An 18,509-nucleotide genomic window follows, 5' to 3' on the forward strand; every position below is an offset into this window, starting at 1 on the left:
AAATACTGCACCAAACATCTTATATAGGTAGATGTAAAATTGCGCGACTAAGATCTCTTCGGCAAAAATTGAAAAATTTATGACAGATTCCTTGAGCATCTCAGATTAATTCTGATTATAGTGTCTCAAAATAGACAAACAGTACTATTGCCGCTTTTTTCTTATTTTTCAAGCGAAGGCCTTTTAAGGGAGTATGCGAGCACACTCATTTGGTTAGCCGAGTTTGGCTAGGCGCCAGTCGAACTGAAGCATGCTGACGGCTTAAGGATATATCATGGTCTATACACACCCTCAGGAGACTGAAAAGATTTGGCCCTCAGATCCTCAAAAAGTTACACAGCTGCACCATTGAGAGCATCTTGACTGGCTGCATCACCGCTCTGTATGGCAACTGCTTGGCATCCGACTGCAAGGCGCTACAGAGGGTAGTGCGTACGGCCCAGTAAATCAATGGGGACGAGCTCCCTGCCACCCAGGACTTCTATACCAGGCGGTGTCAGAAGAAGGCCCCAAATATTTACTCCAACCACCCAATTCATTAACTGCTCTCTCTGCTACCGTGTGGGAAGCGGTACCGATGCTCCATGTCTGGAACCAACAAGACCCTTAACAGCTTCTACTCCCAAACCATAAGACTTCTAAATAGTTAAATAGTTAACCAAATAGCCACCTGGACTATGTGCATTGACCCTTTTTGCACTAACTTTTTTTGACTCATCACATTCGCTGCTGCTACTGTTTATTATCTATCATGTTCCCTAGTCACTTTATTCCTAGTTATGTGCATATCTACTCAGTCACATTGTACCCCTGCACATCGACTTGGTACTGGTAACCCGTGTATATAGCCAAGTTATCGTTACTCATTGTGGATTTATTATTACGCGTTTTATTTTTCAATTATTTCTCTATTTTCTTTTTCCTCTGCATTGTTGGGAAGGGCCCGTAAGTATGCATTTCACAGTTAGTCTACACCTGTTGTTTACGAAGCATGTGACAAATACAATTTGATTTGAACAAGTTTTGGGAAAATGCGCATATTGTTTTTATGGAGATTTTGGAATAGTCGCATGAAAATATGTCGCCTATTGGATGGAAACCTAGCTTGATATAGTAAAATAATTGTCTGTGTTTCCCCTAAGTAGTTTCTACTCACCGTTTTCTGGCTGGGTCTTCTTAAGTGAGTCCATCAAAGTGCTGATAGCTTTTAAGACAAAGATGATTTCTGTCACTTGTTGCCTACAAATAAAATAAAAGGAATGGAATAATTATACTTACATATTTACATTTACGTCATTTAGCAGACGCTCTTATCTAGAGCGACTTACAAATAGGTGCATTCACCTTATAGCCAGTGGGATAACCACTTTACATTTTTTTTTTATTTTTTTTTTATTATTCTTGTAGTTCATAAAAAAAATAACACATTCAGAACCAAACAAGGGGACTAAACAAGGGGACATACGATGGGTACCATCCTTCAAATCTCCACAAACAAATCATAGGTAAAACGTTTTTAATGAAAACCCCTTTTTTGCAGCTGGAGGCCTGAATATATATACTGAGTATCCCAAACATTAGGAACACCTTCCTAAATATTGAGTTGCACCCTCCCCATTTGCCCACAGAACAGCCTCAATTCGTTGGGGCATGGACTCTACAAGGTGTCGAAAGTGTTCCACAGGGATGCTGGCCCATGTTGACTCCAATGCTTCCCACAGTTCTTGACACAAACCGGTGCGCCTGGCACCTACTACCAATACCCCGTTCAAAGGCACTTAAATCTTTTGTCTTTCCCATTCATCCTCTGAATGGCATACATACACAATCCATGTCTCAAGGATTAAAAATGTAACCTGTATCCTCCCCTACACTGATTGATGTGGATTTAACAAGTGACATCAATTAGGGATTATAGCTTTCACCTTGATTCACCTGGTCAGTCTGTCATAGAAAGAGCAGGTGTTCTTAATGTTTTGTATACTCAGTGTATATCATTTGTTACAGTCAGTGTGGCATTTACTCAGGTAATAGAGAAAAAACACATAGAAAAGGAACGGGAGCAGTTTGAAAACAGAAGTGTGTATCTGAAGGATGCAAATGAAATTATGCTATTAACCTGAAAAGTTGGCAATCAAGCTTCATCCTCTGTCCACTATGGAAGATAGTGAAAAGACTGTTACACTACGCCGCCATGGTAAACTAACAAAGAACACATTCTAGGATGACAGTACACCTACCAGGGAATCTACCCAATAACCCAATAAAGTATTCAGACCCCTTGACGTTTTCCACATTTTGTTACGTTACAGCCTTATTCTAAAATGGATTAAATAAATAAAATATCCTCAGCAATCTGCCCACAATACCCCATAATGACAAAGCGAAAACAGGTTTAGACATTTTTGCAAATGTATTAAAAATAAAAAAATGAATACCTTATTTACATAAGTATTCAGACCCTTTGCTATGAGACTCGAAATTGAGCTCAGGTGCATCCTGTTTCCATTGATCATCCTTGAGATGTTTCTACAACTTGATTGGAGTCCACCTGTGGTAAATTCAATTGATTGGACATGATTTGGAAAGGCACACACCTGTCTATATAAGGTCCCACAGTATTGTATATCAAGTCGTCGGGTGAGGTTGTCTCTCTCTCTGGCGGGAGGTAAGCTTGGCTTATATGGTGTCGAGTAAAGCTTAAACCATGTATTTAGATTGTAGTTAGGTATTGTAGGTAGTTTATCTAGGTAGTTATCGTAGGTTATTGTAGGTAATTATTGTAGGTAAGTATTGTATTCGGATGAGCCCGGTGAAGCACGAGGCTAGCTAACCCACTACCTGGACTAGCTAGCGGGTAGCTACTGGTAACTATTAGCAACTGTGGATAGTTGTTTCACGCTTGAGAGTACCTGTAATTATACCAGCTAGCTGCCTACCATTCAGCTGTTTTTCTAACCTCATTGTCTGAAGCGTTGGCGTTAGGTAGTTATTAGCTACTTTGCTCGAAATGTAGCTAGCTTGTTGCTACCTGGATAGCTAACTAAATAATAGCTGGAACAACCTAGCGAACAGACGCGAACTGGCTGAGTCGATTCAGTGGCTAGCTTTGCACTTGGCTGGCTAACAGTAGCTGCTAGGGGTAAGTTATAACCTACATTTGTGTTTTGTTTTTACATACTGGTAACCAGAGTCGTTCAAGGGAATTCGGGACATGGGTGACTAGTTAACGTTAGCTTGGCTCTCTCTGTGTGTTCGTGCCGTGGGAGAAGGTTTTTTTTCGTTGGCAGAGAGCAATGCTAGCTAGTTTGCTAACTATTCTAGCTAACTAACTGTCTGAATAAGTTGACGACGGACTCGCTCAAGCTGTCGGGACTAACCCAGAACTTTACACAACGTTAGACACGGACACGAATTATATGCTTGGCGTGTTGACACACTGGTGGTTTGTTGTGGCAGAGTTATTGGTGCTAAATCGTGTTGTTGGAGGCTGGCATGCTAGTTGGCTGTGGCGTCATAGGATTCGGTGCCCTGGACGGTTTTCACGGAAGAATACTGTACCAAGTTAGCTAGCTGAATAAACTAAGTTAGTCTATTCCTAGAAAACATTGAACCGCTGTAGTTTACAACAATTATAGTTTCTGAGGTGGAAGTTGGGAGAGTTATATTTGGGTGTTTCAGTGAAACGTAAGTGAGGGAGGCCCCGCTCTCTCGCTTTCCCAGATGTTTAGTTCATTTCATTCCGATCTCCTTTGCATTATTGTAGCCATTTTCTGTAGCCTGTCAACTATGTGTCTGTCTATCCCTGTTCTCTCCTCTCCGCGCAGGCTATACAAACGCCTCACACCGCGTGGCTGCTGCCACTCTAACCTGGTGGTCCCTGCACGCACAACCCACGTGGAGTTCCAGGTCTCCGGCAGCCTCTGGAACTGCCGTTCTGCGGCCAACAAGGCAGAGTTTACCTCAGCCTATGCTACCCTCCAGTCCCTCGACTTCTTGGCGCTGACGGAAACATGGATTACCACAGAAAACACTGCTACTCCTACTGCTCTCTCCTCGTCTGACCATGTGTTCTCGCATACCCCGAGAGCATCTGGTCAGCGGGGTGGTGGCACAGGAATCCTCATCTCTCCCAAGTGGACATTCTCTCTTTCTCCCCTGACCCATCTGTCTGTCTATCTCCTCATTTGAATTCCATGCTGTCACAGCCACTAGCCCATTCAAGCTTAACATCCTTATCATTTATCGCCCTCCAGGTTCCCTTGGAGAGTTCATCAATGAGCTTTACGCCTTGATAAGTTACTTTCCTGAGGATGGCTCACCCCTCACAGTTCTGGGTGACTTTAACCTCCCTACGTCTACCTTTGACTCATTTCTCTCTGCCTCCTTCTTTCCACTCCTCTCCTCTTTTGACCTCACCCTCTCACCGTCCCCCCCTACTCACAAGGCAGGCAATACGTTTGACCTCATCTTTTCCACTCGGGCAGCCGAGTGGAAATGGAGGAAAACTAGACTCCCTGCGGACCTGGCATCTTTTCACTCCCTCCTCTCTACATTTTCTTCCTCTGTTTCTGCTGCTAAAGCCACTTTCTACCACTCTAAATTCCAAGCATCTGCCTCTAACCGTAGGAAGCTCTTTGCCACCTCCTCCCTCTCTGTGGATGACTTCGTCAACCATTTTGAAAAGAAGGTTGACGACATCCGATCCTCGTTTGTTAAGTCAAATGACACCGCTGGTCCTGCTCACACTGGCCTACCCTATGCTTTGACTTCTTTCTCCCCTCTCTCTCCAGATGAAAACTTGCGACGGCCGGCCGCCCAACAACCTGCCCGCTTGACCCTATCCCCTCCTCTCTTCTCCAGACCATTTCCGGAGACCTTCTCCTTTACCTCACCTCGCTCATCAACTCATCCTTGACCGCTGGCTATGTCCCTTCCGTCTTCAAGAGAGCGAGAGTTGCACCCCTTCTCAAAAAACCTACACTCGATCCCTCTGATGTCAACAACTACAGACCAGTACCCCTTCTTTCTTTTCTCTCCAAAACTCTTGAGCGTGCCGTCTTTAGCCAACTCTTGCTATCTCTCTCAGAATGACCTTCTTGATCCAAACCAGTCAGGTTTCAAGGCTGGTCATTCAACTGAGACTGCTCCTCTGTGTCACGGAGGCTCTCCGCACTGCTAAAGCTAACTCTCTCTCCTCTGCTCTCGTCCTTCTAGACCTAACTCTCTCTCCTCTGCTCTCGTCCTTCTAGACCTATCTGCTGCCTTTGATACTGTGAACCATCAGATCCTCCTCTCCACCCTCTCAGAGTTGGGCATCTCCGGCGCGGCTCACTCTTGGATTGCGTCCTACCTGACAGGTCGCTCCTACCAGGTGGCGTGGCGAGAATCTGTCTCCGCACCACGTGCTCTCACCACTGGTGTCCCCCAGGGCTCAGTTCTAGGCCCTCTCCTATTCTCGCTATACACCAAGTCACTTGGCTCTGTCATATCCTCACATGGCCTCTCCTATCATTGCTACGCAGACAACACACAATTAATCTTCTCCTTTCCCCCTTCTGATAACCAGGTGGCGAATCGCATCTCTGCATGTCTGGCAGACATATCAGTGTGGATGACGGATCACCACCTCAAGCTGAACCTCGGCAAGACGGAGCTGCTCTTCCTCCCGGGGAAGGACTGCCCGTTCCATGATTTCGCCATCACGGTTGACAACTCCATTGTGTCCTCCTCCCAGAGTGCAAAGAGCCTTGGCGTGACCCTGGACAACACCCTGTCGTTCTCCGCTAACATCAAGGCGGTGACCCGATCCTGTAGGTTCATGCTCTACAACATTCGGAGAGTACGACCCTGCCTTACACAGGAAGCGGCACAGGTCCTAATCCAGGCAATTGTCATCTACCGTCTGGATTACTGCAACTCGCTGTTGGCTGGGCTCCCTGCCTGTGCCATTAAACCCCTACAACTCATCCAGAAAGCCGCAGCCCGTCTGGTGTTCAACCTTCCCAAGTTCTCTCACGTCACCCCGCTCCTCCGCACACTCCACTGGCTTCCAGTTGAAGCTCGCATCTGCTACAAGACCATGGTGCTTGCCTACGGAGCTGTGAGGGGAACGGCACCTCCGTACCTTCAGGCTCTGATCCCTACACCCAAACGAGGGCATTGCGTTCATCCACCTCTGGCCTGCTGGCCCCCCTACCTCTGCGGAAGCACAGTTCCCGCTCAGCCCAGTCAAAACTGTTCGCTGCTCTGGCACCCCAATAGTGGAACAAGCTCCCTCACGACGCCAGGACAGCAGAGTCACTCACTACCTTCCGGAGACACTTGAAACCCCACCTTTTTAAGGAATACCTGGGATAGGATAAAGTAATCCTTCTACCCCCCCCTTACCCCACCAAAAAAATTAAAAAAATCATTGTAAAGTGGTTGTCCCACTGGCTATCATAAGGTGAATGCACCAATTTGTAAGTTGCTCTGGATAAGAGCATCTGCTAAATGACGAAAATGTAAATGAAAATGTTGACAGTGCATGTCAGAGCAAAAACCAAGCCATGAGGTCGAAGGAATTGTCCGTAGAGCACCGAGACAGGATTGTGTCGAGGCACAGATCTGGGGAAGGGTACCAAAAACATTTCTGCAGCACTGAAGGTCCCCAAGAACACAGTGACCTCCATCATTCTTAAATGGAATAAGTTTGGAACCACCAAGACTCTTCCTAGAGCTGGCCGCCTGGCCAAACTGAGCAATCGGCATTGGTCAGGGAGGTGACCAAGAACCCGATGGTCACTCTGACAGAGCTCCAGAGTTCTTCTGTGGAGATGGGAGAACCTTCCAGAAGGACAACCTTCCAGAAGGACAAGAATGGGAGAAACTCCCCAAATACAGGTGTGCCAAGCTTGTAGCGTCATACCCAAGACACAAGGCTGTAATTGCTACCAAACGTGCTTCAACAAAGTACTGAGTAAAGGGTCTGAATACTTAAGTAAATGTGATATTTCAGTTTTGTATATTTAATAAATTAGCAAAAATGTCTAAAAACCTGTTTTTGCTTTATCATTATGGGGTATTGTGTGTAGATTGATGAGAAAAAAAACAATTTAATCAATTTTAGAATAAGGCTGTAACCTAAGAAAATGTGGAAAAAGTCAAGGGGTCTGAATAGTTTCCGAAGGGACTGTATGAATACCAAGAGAACGAAAGAGAAAGGGGGGAAGAGAAAGGATGAGAGAGACTAGAGGAATATGGATGGAGAAACTGATGCCAGTTCTCAGCTGAAGTACTTACCAGTGTAAGCACTCTCTCTTGTTGAAGTCGAATGCTAATTTTGTGTAAAAGGTGCATTAAAGCACTTCACAAAACCTAAATATGCTGCGTTTTGGTGCGTCTACTACAGGGGTCGTGGTCTCACCATCCCTGTTCTAGAGCTCTTGTTTTAGTGATGTAAGTGGACTCACCTGGGCAGCGGGCAGCGTCCACTCAGCCTCTCATCGTCCACGTAGCGCCTCAACACGTCTTGGGACCTCTTGAGGAGCACAGAGAGGGCCATGCGGGAGATGTAGCCTTCCTGGGGTGTGGACACCTTGTTACTGAAGGAGAACTGGAGCAGCGTCTCAAAACACACTTTGGAGAACTCCTCCCGCATCCGCACGTCTATCTCTGCCTCTGTGAAGGGAAATATGGTTGTATTTGCAAAGATTGTGATGTGGTTGTCATACCTATTTGAATGCCTTTATTGTAAGTCACTGTGATATAAGAGCATCTGCTAAATAACTAGAATGAGAAACATTTGGTTTCAGAGGTGATGCTAGAAAATACATAGTTGATTATAGATTCATTTTTAAAAGGAAAATCCAGGCTGTTGAAATGATACATTGTGACCAACAGAAGTGTATGGCATGTGTTAACATGTCGTTAGTGGAAAAGCAAAAGGTACTGGAATAGGAGTTGGTGTTCTTTCCTTACCTGTAAATGAGGAGGACTGTGAGTGAATGGATCCTTTATTGAGCATGGCCATCATCTGGCCAACAAAGTCTTTGGGTATGAAGATGGCAAACGGCAAGATCTCTGTGCTGATCAGCTGCACCACCTACAGAGAGAGGCCACACACAGACCTCAGGGATTGGCAGGTATAAAGGCAGTAATACAATTCAAAGATTGGTTTAAGTGTGTTCAGTCAGTCATGTTTTACCTCAACGTCAATGGCTTCATTCTTCTGGAACTCCTGGATGGACACATTGTCTGGAGGTGTGCTGTAAAACAGAAACAGAAATGCAATTGATGAGCTATTGATTTACAGCTAATCAAGCCCCATTCCTCCATCCATTGTCAACACTGAATCAATGCCCGTTTCCCAGACTGAGGAACATTCAGGTGCGTCAAATCTCATGGGTATGTTTTTATTTTAAGGCGCAATATGTAGAAATCACTCCGCCTATTTTTTATGAACTCTCTGAGAAAAGGTGTACCTACCTTTTGGTGAAAAGGAAGTCTTCGAAGGCGTTGGCCAGCTCTGGCCACATAGTGTCAAACCTCCCAGAGGAGGCATGCTGACGGGCCACGGGTAGCCCGGTGGACAGCACCTTGAGCAGGGACGACACAGCTAGCTTCCACGTGCTCTCTGACGGACACGCATACCTCAGGCCCAGGGGCATCCTCAGGGTCTATGGAGGAAGGAGAGAAAGGGTGGGGTTAGAACACAATGGGAGTCTTCAATGTATGGACTAGCCCGGTGGCCAGGTCTGCTAGTGGATTAGCTAACCCCTAGGCTTGACTTCCAGGCTATTTCCTCAGGATCTATGGGGGAAAGGAGAGAGGGTAATGGAGAAATTAAGATCACTATGGTTCATATTTAGATGTTGTGTGATTTAGATGATGTGTAGCATATTCTCTGTAACGAGAGGGAGAGCGGCGTTGGAAACACAATGGGAGTCTTCAACATATGGACTTGCCTGGTGCTCAATCTGCTAGTGCAGGAGGGGAAAAAGTATTCCTGATGGTCTTGTGTGTGACTCAGTAATGACGCAGAGACCTACAGGTGTAACATCAATCACAGACACATCTAAACTAAACAATGATGTCTTGAGCCATCGTTGTCTATGCGTTTTAGTCTCAAAACCAGGGAAAGAATAAAGCAACGGAACAGAAACAGACCGTCTTTGTTTCAAACGGCTCCCTCTTTCCATACACAGCTGGTCTCCCCAAGGTTAGGATTTTATGGCTATGAGGACCTTTCTCAGGAGAGGGAGAGGAGGGTTGGTTTGAACCTATCCATAGGGAAACTCTCTAATGAGGTCTTAGCAGAGTAGTAGTCCTAGTTCTGGGAATTTCTTTAAGAAGATAATGGGAGTCAGATGGGTCCCACACACACACCAGACCAGGGCTTGTTGAGAAACAACTTGGTATGTCATTGATCCACAGGAAACAATAAAGGAACACCTGACAGCTTTGTAAAGAGATGTTGTTTCCCACGACAAAGAGCAGCTTGTTTATGACAGAAACATTAGTCACTGGAGTATGATGATGGACTAATTGGAGATATGAAAGATATTTAGAATGGCGTTGACATATTAAATTAGGGAGTAGTAGTTTTACAACCAGAACCAGCACTAGGAGTTCCAGTTTCCGAGCAACTCCTTTTACATGAACACTTATAAACAAAAGAACATGTCTTGGTTATGTTGGAGACAGCACCTTGATGATGTTCTGTAGGACTTTCTGGTTGATGACAGCTTTGTGACAGGCTGTTTTGTGGTAGAGGTCCACCACCACCTCCAGGGACCTCTCAGCAAAGGGCACGTAGTTTAAGGCAACCCATTCTGCCTGTACACACAGAGAGAGAGAGAGAGAGAGAGAGAGAGAGAGAGAGAGAGAGAGAGAGAGAGAGAGAGAGAGAGAGAGAGAGAGAGAGAGAGAGAGAGAGAGAGAGAGAGAGAGAGAGAGAGAGAGAGAGAGAGAGAGAGAGAGAGAGAGAGAGAGAGAGAGAGAGAGAGAGAGAGAGAGAGAGAGAGAGAGAGAGAGAGAGAGAGAGAGAGAGAGAGAGACAGAGACAGAGAGAGAGAGAGAGAGAGAGAGAGAGAGAGAGAGAGAGAGAGAGAGAGAGAGAGAGAGACAGAGAGAGAGAGACAGAGAGAGAGAGACAGAGAGAGAGAGACAGAGAGAGAGAGAGAGAGAGAGAGAGAGAGAGAGAGAGACAGAGAGAGAGAGACAGAGAGAGAGAGAGAGACAGAGAGAGAGAGAGAGACAGACAGAGAGAGAGAGAGACAGAGAGAGAGAGAGAGAGAGAGAGAGAGAGAGAGAGAGAGAGAGACAGACAGAGAGACAGAGACAGAGAGAGAGGGGGTGGGGGGGGGGTTAACTGAAGCTGAAAACATCCCTCCATTCAAATACTAAGAGGAGCAAAGCACCATAGAACTTGTAGTAGAAATACTGTACATGTGCAAATATGGACAGCACGACACTAAAACAGTCAGTAAGATAAGTAATAGGAGGATGGGACTTGACAGGTTGGTAGTAGATTCAGAGAGAGAGGCATACCCACTGGTTAGTCAGCCTCTTCAGGATTCCGTGACCGTAATTATTTTAGCAAAATCAACAATTCCCAGCATATTATGCGTGGGCTTGAAAATTTGACCGATCGTCGCACTATTTCCACATAAAACAGTCAAACCATCGCAATATTATCACATAGAACTGACCCATGAACACAGAACAAAAAGAGTGCTCGCAATTACAACCAATCACCGCACATTTACCGCATAATATGGTTCAATCAAGCCACACGTCAACAAACTCGTCAATGCATTTTCGCGACAAATCTGACATGCAAAATGTCAGAATTGCCGCAGCAAAATCAAGAATTTTGCCCTGCAAATTTCACAAAAAATCCCTGCGAAATCCTGGAGGGACTGGTTAGTGATGGACAGAACAGAGAGGGGTAGGTAGGTAACATGGAGTAAATGATGTAGACAACGTCTTACCATGCAGTGGGTGAAATGCCTCATCTACTGTAGTAGTGATGGGACCATTGAGCAGTAGTACACAGCTGAGTACAGTACAATACAGTACTAAAGGGGGCTGTAGGGGGGAGGTGGAACTCACCGGTGCAAACAGTTGGATCTAAAGGTTGATCCAGTGAGTAGATGGATAGTACGACACAAAAACAGAACAAGGAGAAGGTTGGAGTTAACTTGTTTGCTGGTGCCTGGTGTTATTATACCAACTTGTCGCCACTGACCAATTGACTGACAGTGGCAATCATGTTTTTTAACGGTTTGATTGAACAACAAACTGACTGACAGTATGAACGACTGACAGGTCAAGTGACAGACAGACTTGGAGCTTTTACTGGTGAGAGTGTGTAGCGATAGCGTTAATTAGCATAGCTGATTCAGCCACCACCATGAAATCAAAACCACTCAATACAACATACTGCATCTCCCCTGATAGGCACAGCAGCTGCTACACCAGATGACTTCATCAAAGACCAGACCGTTTGACAGGCTTTTTTTTGTAAGTGTGAGAATACATATAAGTGAGGAAAACACCGATGAGATCCTAGCTTTGTTTGAAAGATTCCCTTCTGGTCTGAACTCAGCATGAACAAAGAAGGTATCATCTACTAGCCTACTTTAAAAAGGGGTTGTACGAGTTAAGTGAATCTCACTTGTCCTTCATTCTGAGAAAAGGGAAGAGTCATGAACTTGGTCTGAGACCTGCCAAAAGCTGGAAAAATGTCACCTGGGGCTAGAGAACTGCCAGCCTGAGGGGCTGGTGTGAATGAGAGAGAAAGAAGAGGGATAGTTTAGGGCTGCTGATGTGGTTTAAAAGACCCAGCTATGTGTCAATTGATTAGAACAATAGGGGCGTGGCAAATGAGGACCAGACAAAAGAAGGGGATGCACTTCATTAACGAGACGGGGGGGGGGGGGTGGGGGTGGGGGATGAGCTTCATTAACGAGACGGGGGGGAGAAAGGGGATGCGCTTCATTAACGAGACGAGGGGGGGAAGAAAGGGGATGCGCTTCATTAATGAGACGAGGGGGGGAAGAAAGGGGATGCGCTTCATTAATGAGACGAGGGGGGGAAGAAAGGGGATGCGCTTCATTAATGAGACGAGGGGGGGAAGAAAGGGGATGCGCTTCATTAATGAGACGAGGGGGGGAAGAAAGGGGATGCGCTTCATTAATGAGACGAGGGGGGGAAGAAAGGGGATGCGCTTCATTAATGAGACAGGGGGGAAGAAAGGAGATGTGCTTCATTAATGAGACGGGGGGGAAGAAAGGAGATGTGCTTCATTAATGAGACGGGGGGGGAAGAAAGGAGATGCGCTTCATTAATGAGACGAGGGGGGAAGAAAGGGGATGCGCTTCATTAATGAGACGGGGGGGAAGAAAGGGGATGCGCTTCATTAATGAGACGGGGGGGAAGAAAGGAGATGTGCTTCATTAATGAGACGGGGGGGGGAAGAAAGGAGATGCGCTTCATTAACGAGACTGGGGGAAGAAAGGAGATGCGCTTCATTAACGAGACGGGGGGGAGGAAAGGGGATGTGCTTCATTAAAGTCACGAGACGGGGGGAAGAAAGGGGATGCGCTTCATTAACGAGACGGGGGGAAGAAAGGGGATGCGCTTCATTAACGAGACGGGGGGAAGAAAGGGGATGCGCTTCATTAAAGTCACGAGACAGGGGGAAGAAAGGGGATGCGCTTCATTAAAGTCACGAGACGGGGGGAAGAAAGGGGATGCACTTCATTAACGAGACGGGGGGAAGAAAGGGGATGCGCTTCATTAAAGTCACGAGACGGGGGGGAGAAAGGGGATGCGCTTCATTAAAGTCACGAGACGGGGGGAAGAAAGGGGATGCGCTTCATTAAAGTCACGAGACGGGGGGAAGAAAGGGGATGCGCTTCATTAAAGTCACGAGACGGGGGGAAGAAAGGGGATGCGCTTCATTAAAGTCACGAGACGGGGGGAAGAAAGGGGATGCGCTTCATTAAAGTCACGAGACGGGGGGAAGAAAGGGGATGCGCTTCATTAAAGTCACGAGACGGGGGGAAGAAAGGGGATGCGCTTCATTAAAGTCACAAGACGGGGGGAAGAAAGGGGATGCGCTTCATTAAAGTCACGAGACGGGGGGAAGAAAGGGGATGCGCTTCATTAAAGTCACGAGACGGGGGGAAGAAAGGGGATGCGCTTCATTAAAGTCACGAGACGGGGGGAAGAAAGGGGATGCGCTTCATTAAAGTCACGAGACGGGGGGAAGAAAGGGGATGCGCTTCATTAAAGTCACAAGACGGGGGGAAGAAAGGGGATGCGCTTCATTAAAGTCACGAGACGGGGGGAAGAAAGGGGATGCGCTTCATTAAAGTCACGAGACGGGGGGAAGAAAGGGGATGCGCTTCATTAAAGTCACGAGACGGGGGGAAGAAAGGGGATGCGCTTCATTAAAGTCACGAGACGGGGGGAAGAAAGGGGATGCGCTTCATTAAAGTCACGAGACGGGGGGAAGAAAGGGGATGCGCTTCATTAACGAGACGGGGGGAAGAAAGGGGATGCGCTTCATTAAAGTCACGAGACGGGGGGGAGGAAAGGGGATGCGCTTCATTAAAGTCACGAGACGGGGACGGGGGGATGACCATGTTCAGAAAGTCTAGAGACAAACGGACGACTGGGACAGAAATTGTTTCAACAACATTCCCTCAATGGAAAATATCAGAGGTATCGAGACAACGAGAGAGAGAAAGAGAGAAAGCTTGAAAGAGAGAGGAAGACAAAACTTGCAGACAAAGCGTCAGAGAAAGACAACGGCAGAGAGAGCGAGGGATTGTGATTCGTTACCTGGTTGTATTTAGCGTTGGCCACATGTTTGGTTTCCATCTTGCCGTACTGGGGGGGTTTGCAGGAGAACTCGACGAAGAGGAGGAGCTGTTCAAAGATAGCTGGGTACATAACCTGCAGGTTCTCTGGGCCCACACAGATGGCCTGCAGAGGGAGAGACAGGAACCTTACTCACTACTGACCTCAATAGAACCAGGGAACCTTACTCACTACTGACTCCCATCAGTTTATTAAACATGGTTATTATTGCACAATCACATACTGTTCCATTAGTAGGTGCAGGAGAAAAGGAACAATTGCCCTTGAAATCAATCTGCTAGTTTCCATAACAGAGGACAACAAAGGAATAGAAACCTTGTCCATCTAATAAAAAGGGCACTTTGAGAGCATTTAACAGTGTGTGTGTGTGGATTGGACTACTAGCCCAATTCAGCAGTTGAAAAATGCCTTTATCTGATTTTGCGAAACACTTTAAAAATGTTATAATTTCTGTGCTGCGGCCCACCCACCTTCTGCAGCACGTCGAGTGCGGTGAGCACGGCCTCCTGCAGGCTGGTGAGGACAGCCTCAGTGTAAGAGGGCAGGATGAAGGGCGAGGCGTCACTGCTGATCGGTATGGACACGCCCCCGTGGAGGATCACCCCCAGCTTCCTCAGGTCCTCCATGCTGAAGTCAGTCTTGATGTGCTGGTAGAGGGCAGGGAAGATCTGGACTAACGCTGTCAGGTAGGGCTGGCTGGGGATAAAGAAGGATCTGTCTGCCCCCATCCCGCAACTAGGGGGCCTCGTGCTGTCCGTGCCTGTCCGGTACCAGGTGTTCCACGCCGACCACCACAGCGCCGCATCCTCCAGTGCTGACTCCTCCCCTGGGGGAGGGGCCTGGAGTTCAGCATCGTTGTAGCGCGTCAGCCTCTCCAACATCGAGTTGGAGCGCAGCAGGGGTCTGCCGGGGCCTGAGGCGCTGAGGGGGTCGATGAGGACCGGGTGAACGCCCATAGCAGCCAGAGCGTCGGTGGGCATGGCGGAGTCCTTGACGGGTGTAGCGATCTGGAGGATCTCCTGGAAGGACTTGAGCGCGGCCAGGGAGACCTCGCTGTTCTTACTGAGGGCAGCAGACTGGATGTGGTCCAACAGAACCTCCCACGCCTTGAAGAAGTCACCTGTGGAGTGGACACAGAACCAGGTAAGAAGAGGCAAATATTGGGGCCTATTCATTAAATCAGTATTTTGCATATGCATGGGGACAGGGCAATGATAGGAGGAGGAGCACTGTCCATAAATCAACCATCTTCCTCCTCTTGTCATTGAGTGTAGACATAAGAGATTAATGAGAAAAGCTTTACATTTTAAAAAAAACATGCGACCACACACAGACACACACCTAGTTGCTGCAGCAGGTATCTCCTGGTGTTGAAGATACGAGCCACCCCTGCCAGTGTCAGCACCCAGGTCTCCGCCCACTGTTTCTCAGCTGTGTCCCGTGAGTGGTGGATGAGGATGTTCCCACCCCCTGACTCAATCTTTTCCTTATCGGCCGTGGTGGAAGACTTCCTCACACAGTCCAGCAGGTGGAACAGAACCTGTTTTAATGGACCACCAGAGGGCAGATGACCAATAAGGTTGTTAAAATCATACTGGGTGGTTTAAAGTATTAGTAGCAGCACTTAATCACGTATGATCAGGTTCAAATTGACAGATCCCAAACGTACAATCCTATTTGAGCGTATGTTTCCTTAATAGACGAGGGCCAGTGACTGAACATTTGAATACCTTCCAGTATGTCATAGGAGTCTACAGCCATGTATCATTCAGGACTAACGTTCTATGTGATTATTGTTAGTGACTAGACGGTACCTTCCAGACGACGATGTGCCAGGTGGGCTGCTGCAGCAGGGTGCCGTGGGCAGCGATGGTGGAGAACATGGTCTGACCGGCGCTCTTCCTGACGGCGGGCCGGGGGTCCACACACAGCTGGCCCAGCTTGGCGTACAGACACAGCCACAGGCAGTCGAAGGGAGGGGCCGGGTGGAAGGGCCTGTTCAGGGGCTCACCCTTATCCTGGGCCTGCTTCTGCAGCGCTGCCTCCTCCCTCTCTAGCTCCTGGGTGATGGCCTCGCCCCTCTGGAAGAAGTAGTCTGAGATGTTCCACTGTGGGGGAAAACGGGGGGAGAGAGAGGTTGACTAAAATCACTAGTACAGACAGTGTCACTTTTCAAAGATCATTGTTGAATTACTAGAAAAGTAATGCTTTGGGGGGACGCAATAGCAATTATAAGCTTCTTATAACAGTATCAGCAATCAGTGTTCAAACTCAATACAATATAGGATATAAAACAATATATGCCACATACTGCGGTCGTACCAGGAGTCCTATTGAGGGGAGACAGATGTTGAGTTAGGGTTAGTATTTGTCATTTTGTGTTCAGTCTCACCAGGAGTCCTATGGAGGTGAGGCTGATGTTGAGCTCCTGGTTCTGGAGGCCGTAGCTGCCAGCTACATCCAGTACGATCTCCAGGCACGTGCAAGGCATGGTGGGGAGGAAGTCAGTCACCACCAACTGCAGGCACTGGAAGGCTGTTCGGATCAATGACTCTCTGGGGGACAGGAGGAAATACAGCATGCGAGTTCAATTAAAGGTGCAATATGCAGAATTCCCTCTGCCATTTCCTGGCTGCTAAAATAAATTAAATAGTTTGCCTAATTTCAGTTTATGTGACAAAACAAGCAATGCATAGTGCAGAAAACCATTGTACAATCTAAACCGCTGTGAAATATATTTTTAATAACACAAAATATCTTATTTTCAGCTGGTGTACAAAACCGAAAGTAAAAGACGCACAAACGAAACTTAAGAACGGGAAGCATAGAAATAACGCACATAGAACAGATCTACAGCTTCTTAGACTTGCTTTCAATGAGGATGACAGATCTATAACTCACATTTCTATGTGAATTTGGTCGGGTCACCCAAAAAGCAACATATTGCCGCTTTAAGTGTTACTACTGCTAAAATAGTAAAGAAGCACATTATCTCTGCACCGCTTCAACGTTATCCCTCTTTCCATCTATCCTTTCATCCCCCCTCGCTCTCTCACCCCTGGTCGTTGCGGATGGCCCCTATGACCCCCAGCACTAAGGGCCAGCCGGGCCCCAGACTGTCCCCCTGGCTCTGGAGGATCTGCAGCACACTCTCCAGCTGTTTCTGACGGATGTCTGCATGGAGCACGTTGGACAGCTCCTTCAGAGGGTTCAACAGCAGGAGCTGCAGCCTCTGACAGAGGGACAGAGGGCAACCAGTGAAGAACAAGCGCCATTGTAAATACAATCCATATTTATGTTTATTTAAATGTCTCTATTCCTTTGAAACTTTTGTGAGTGTAATGTTTACTGTTTATTTCACATTTGTTTATCTATTTCACTTGCTTTGGCAATATAAACATATGTTTCCCATGCCAATAAAGGCCTTTGAATTAAAATTGAATTGACAGAGTGAGAGAGTGAGAGAGTGAGAGAGTGAGAGAGTCAGAGAGTGAGAGAGAGAGAGAGAGAGAGAGAGAGAGAGAGAGAGAGAGAGGGACAGAGTGAAAGAAAGAGGGCAGGGAGTGGCCTTGAGATCTAAACATGCCAACTATGTGTGGGTGGGTTGGCATGGTGAAGCGGACTAATAGCTATTCATCTTAACACCTTCCATTGCATTGCATTGTAACAGTCTTCCAACTTCTAGACAGGAAATGTTACAGTATTCCCTGTGTTTGGGTTACTGTGTAAAGATGAGAGAGATGGGGTAGTAGTAGTACCTGGTTCTGTGCCAGAGGGGGGTTGTGCTTATAGGCCAGGCCAGCTTTGATGAGGGCGGTCACAGCCTCAGCCCCCCACTCTCTCATCCTGGCATTGGGGTGCTGGCAGACCTGCAGCATGGAACATCAGAGGGTAGGGTACACACACACGAGCATGGAGAGAGAAAAAGGGGGGAAGAGAGAGAAAAGGGAGAGGGGGTGAAGAGAGAGAGAGAGAGAGAGAGAGAGAGATCTGAGTCAGGGGCTGTTCAAAGTGTATGTCCACCCGGTGGTTAAAACATAGACTGTATGCCTGTGATTTTCTGTTAGCCCAACAATAAAATAACGTAATACCATTTGACAGACACATAATTATGAAAGCTGTGGCTATTCCCCTGGACAGCTACACCAACAGTGATTAAGACACCATATTAGCACCATCCTTTACACCCCACAAGTGTCTGTATTGTCTACTCGTTGCCCAACATGAAACAAGTATGTGACTTGCCTAGAAAGGCTAGCATATCATTACAGCTGATGGGTGAAGATGTATTAGATATTCAGGTGTCTGTATAACAATGCGCGCTCGACTAGTCGATTTCCAAGGCATTCCTAATCAATCACCAAACATTTCTGTAAAAACCCCAACGATAAAGCCTTGCATTCCTATTTTTTTTAAATTTGTTTTGTGCTGTTGACCGTAGCTGCACTTGATTCAGCAACTCTGGCGCCGGGAAGGCAAAGTGTTCCCATGTTGAACCATTTCATGTGTCTGAAGGTAGAACTCTATCTACCCAGCAGGCCCAGACAGCAAATCAAGTGCACCTATAGGCCTGCTGCTGGCCAATCAAATAGCTCAGATCATCGTGTCTGCACAGTGTCCTCACGCCATAGACT

General features: G+C 47.0%; 1 protein-coding gene across 2 annotated transcripts in view; it reads right to left on the minus strand.

Moving 5' to 3' along the window:
- LOC311149071 (protein MON2 homolog) overlaps nt 1–18,509 on the minus strand; it is a 71,405-nt gene that overhangs the window by 10,073 nt on the left and 42,823 nt on the right. The window contains exons 20-33 of one of the 2 annotated variants that reach the window (XM_084186174.1): nt 17,634–17,744; nt 16,932–17,107; nt 16,268–16,430; nt 15,690–15,983; nt 15,217–15,415; nt 14,346–14,995; nt 13,837–13,980; nt 11,098–11,115; nt 9,691–9,819; nt 8,470–8,660; nt 8,189–8,249; nt 7,963–8,086; nt 7,455–7,662; nt 1,157–1,239 (exon numbers count right to left, since the gene is read on the minus strand). In XM_084186174.1, coding sequence (XP_084042300.1) covers nt 1,157–1,239; nt 7,455–7,662; nt 7,963–8,086; nt 8,189–8,249; nt 8,470–8,660; nt 9,691–9,819; nt 11,098–11,115; nt 13,837–13,980; nt 14,346–14,995; nt 15,217–15,415; nt 15,690–15,983; nt 16,268–16,430; nt 16,932–17,107; nt 17,634–17,744 — 2,551 coding nt within the window. The remainder of the gene's footprint in view (nt 1–1,156; nt 1,240–7,454; nt 7,663–7,962; nt 8,087–8,188; nt 8,250–8,469; nt 8,661–9,690; nt 9,820–11,097; nt 11,116–13,836; nt 13,981–14,345; nt 14,996–15,216; nt 15,416–15,689; nt 15,984–16,267; nt 16,431–16,931; nt 17,108–17,633; nt 17,745–18,509) is intronic. The other variant, XM_084186175.1, reaches the window with a different exon arrangement.

The sequence above is a fragment of the Coregonus lavaretus genome, assembly GCF_964263955.1.
Source record: "Coregonus lavaretus genome assembly, chromosome: 21".
Classification (NCBI taxonomy): Eukaryota; Metazoa; Chordata; class Actinopteri; order Salmoniformes; family Salmonidae; genus Coregonus; species Coregonus lavaretus.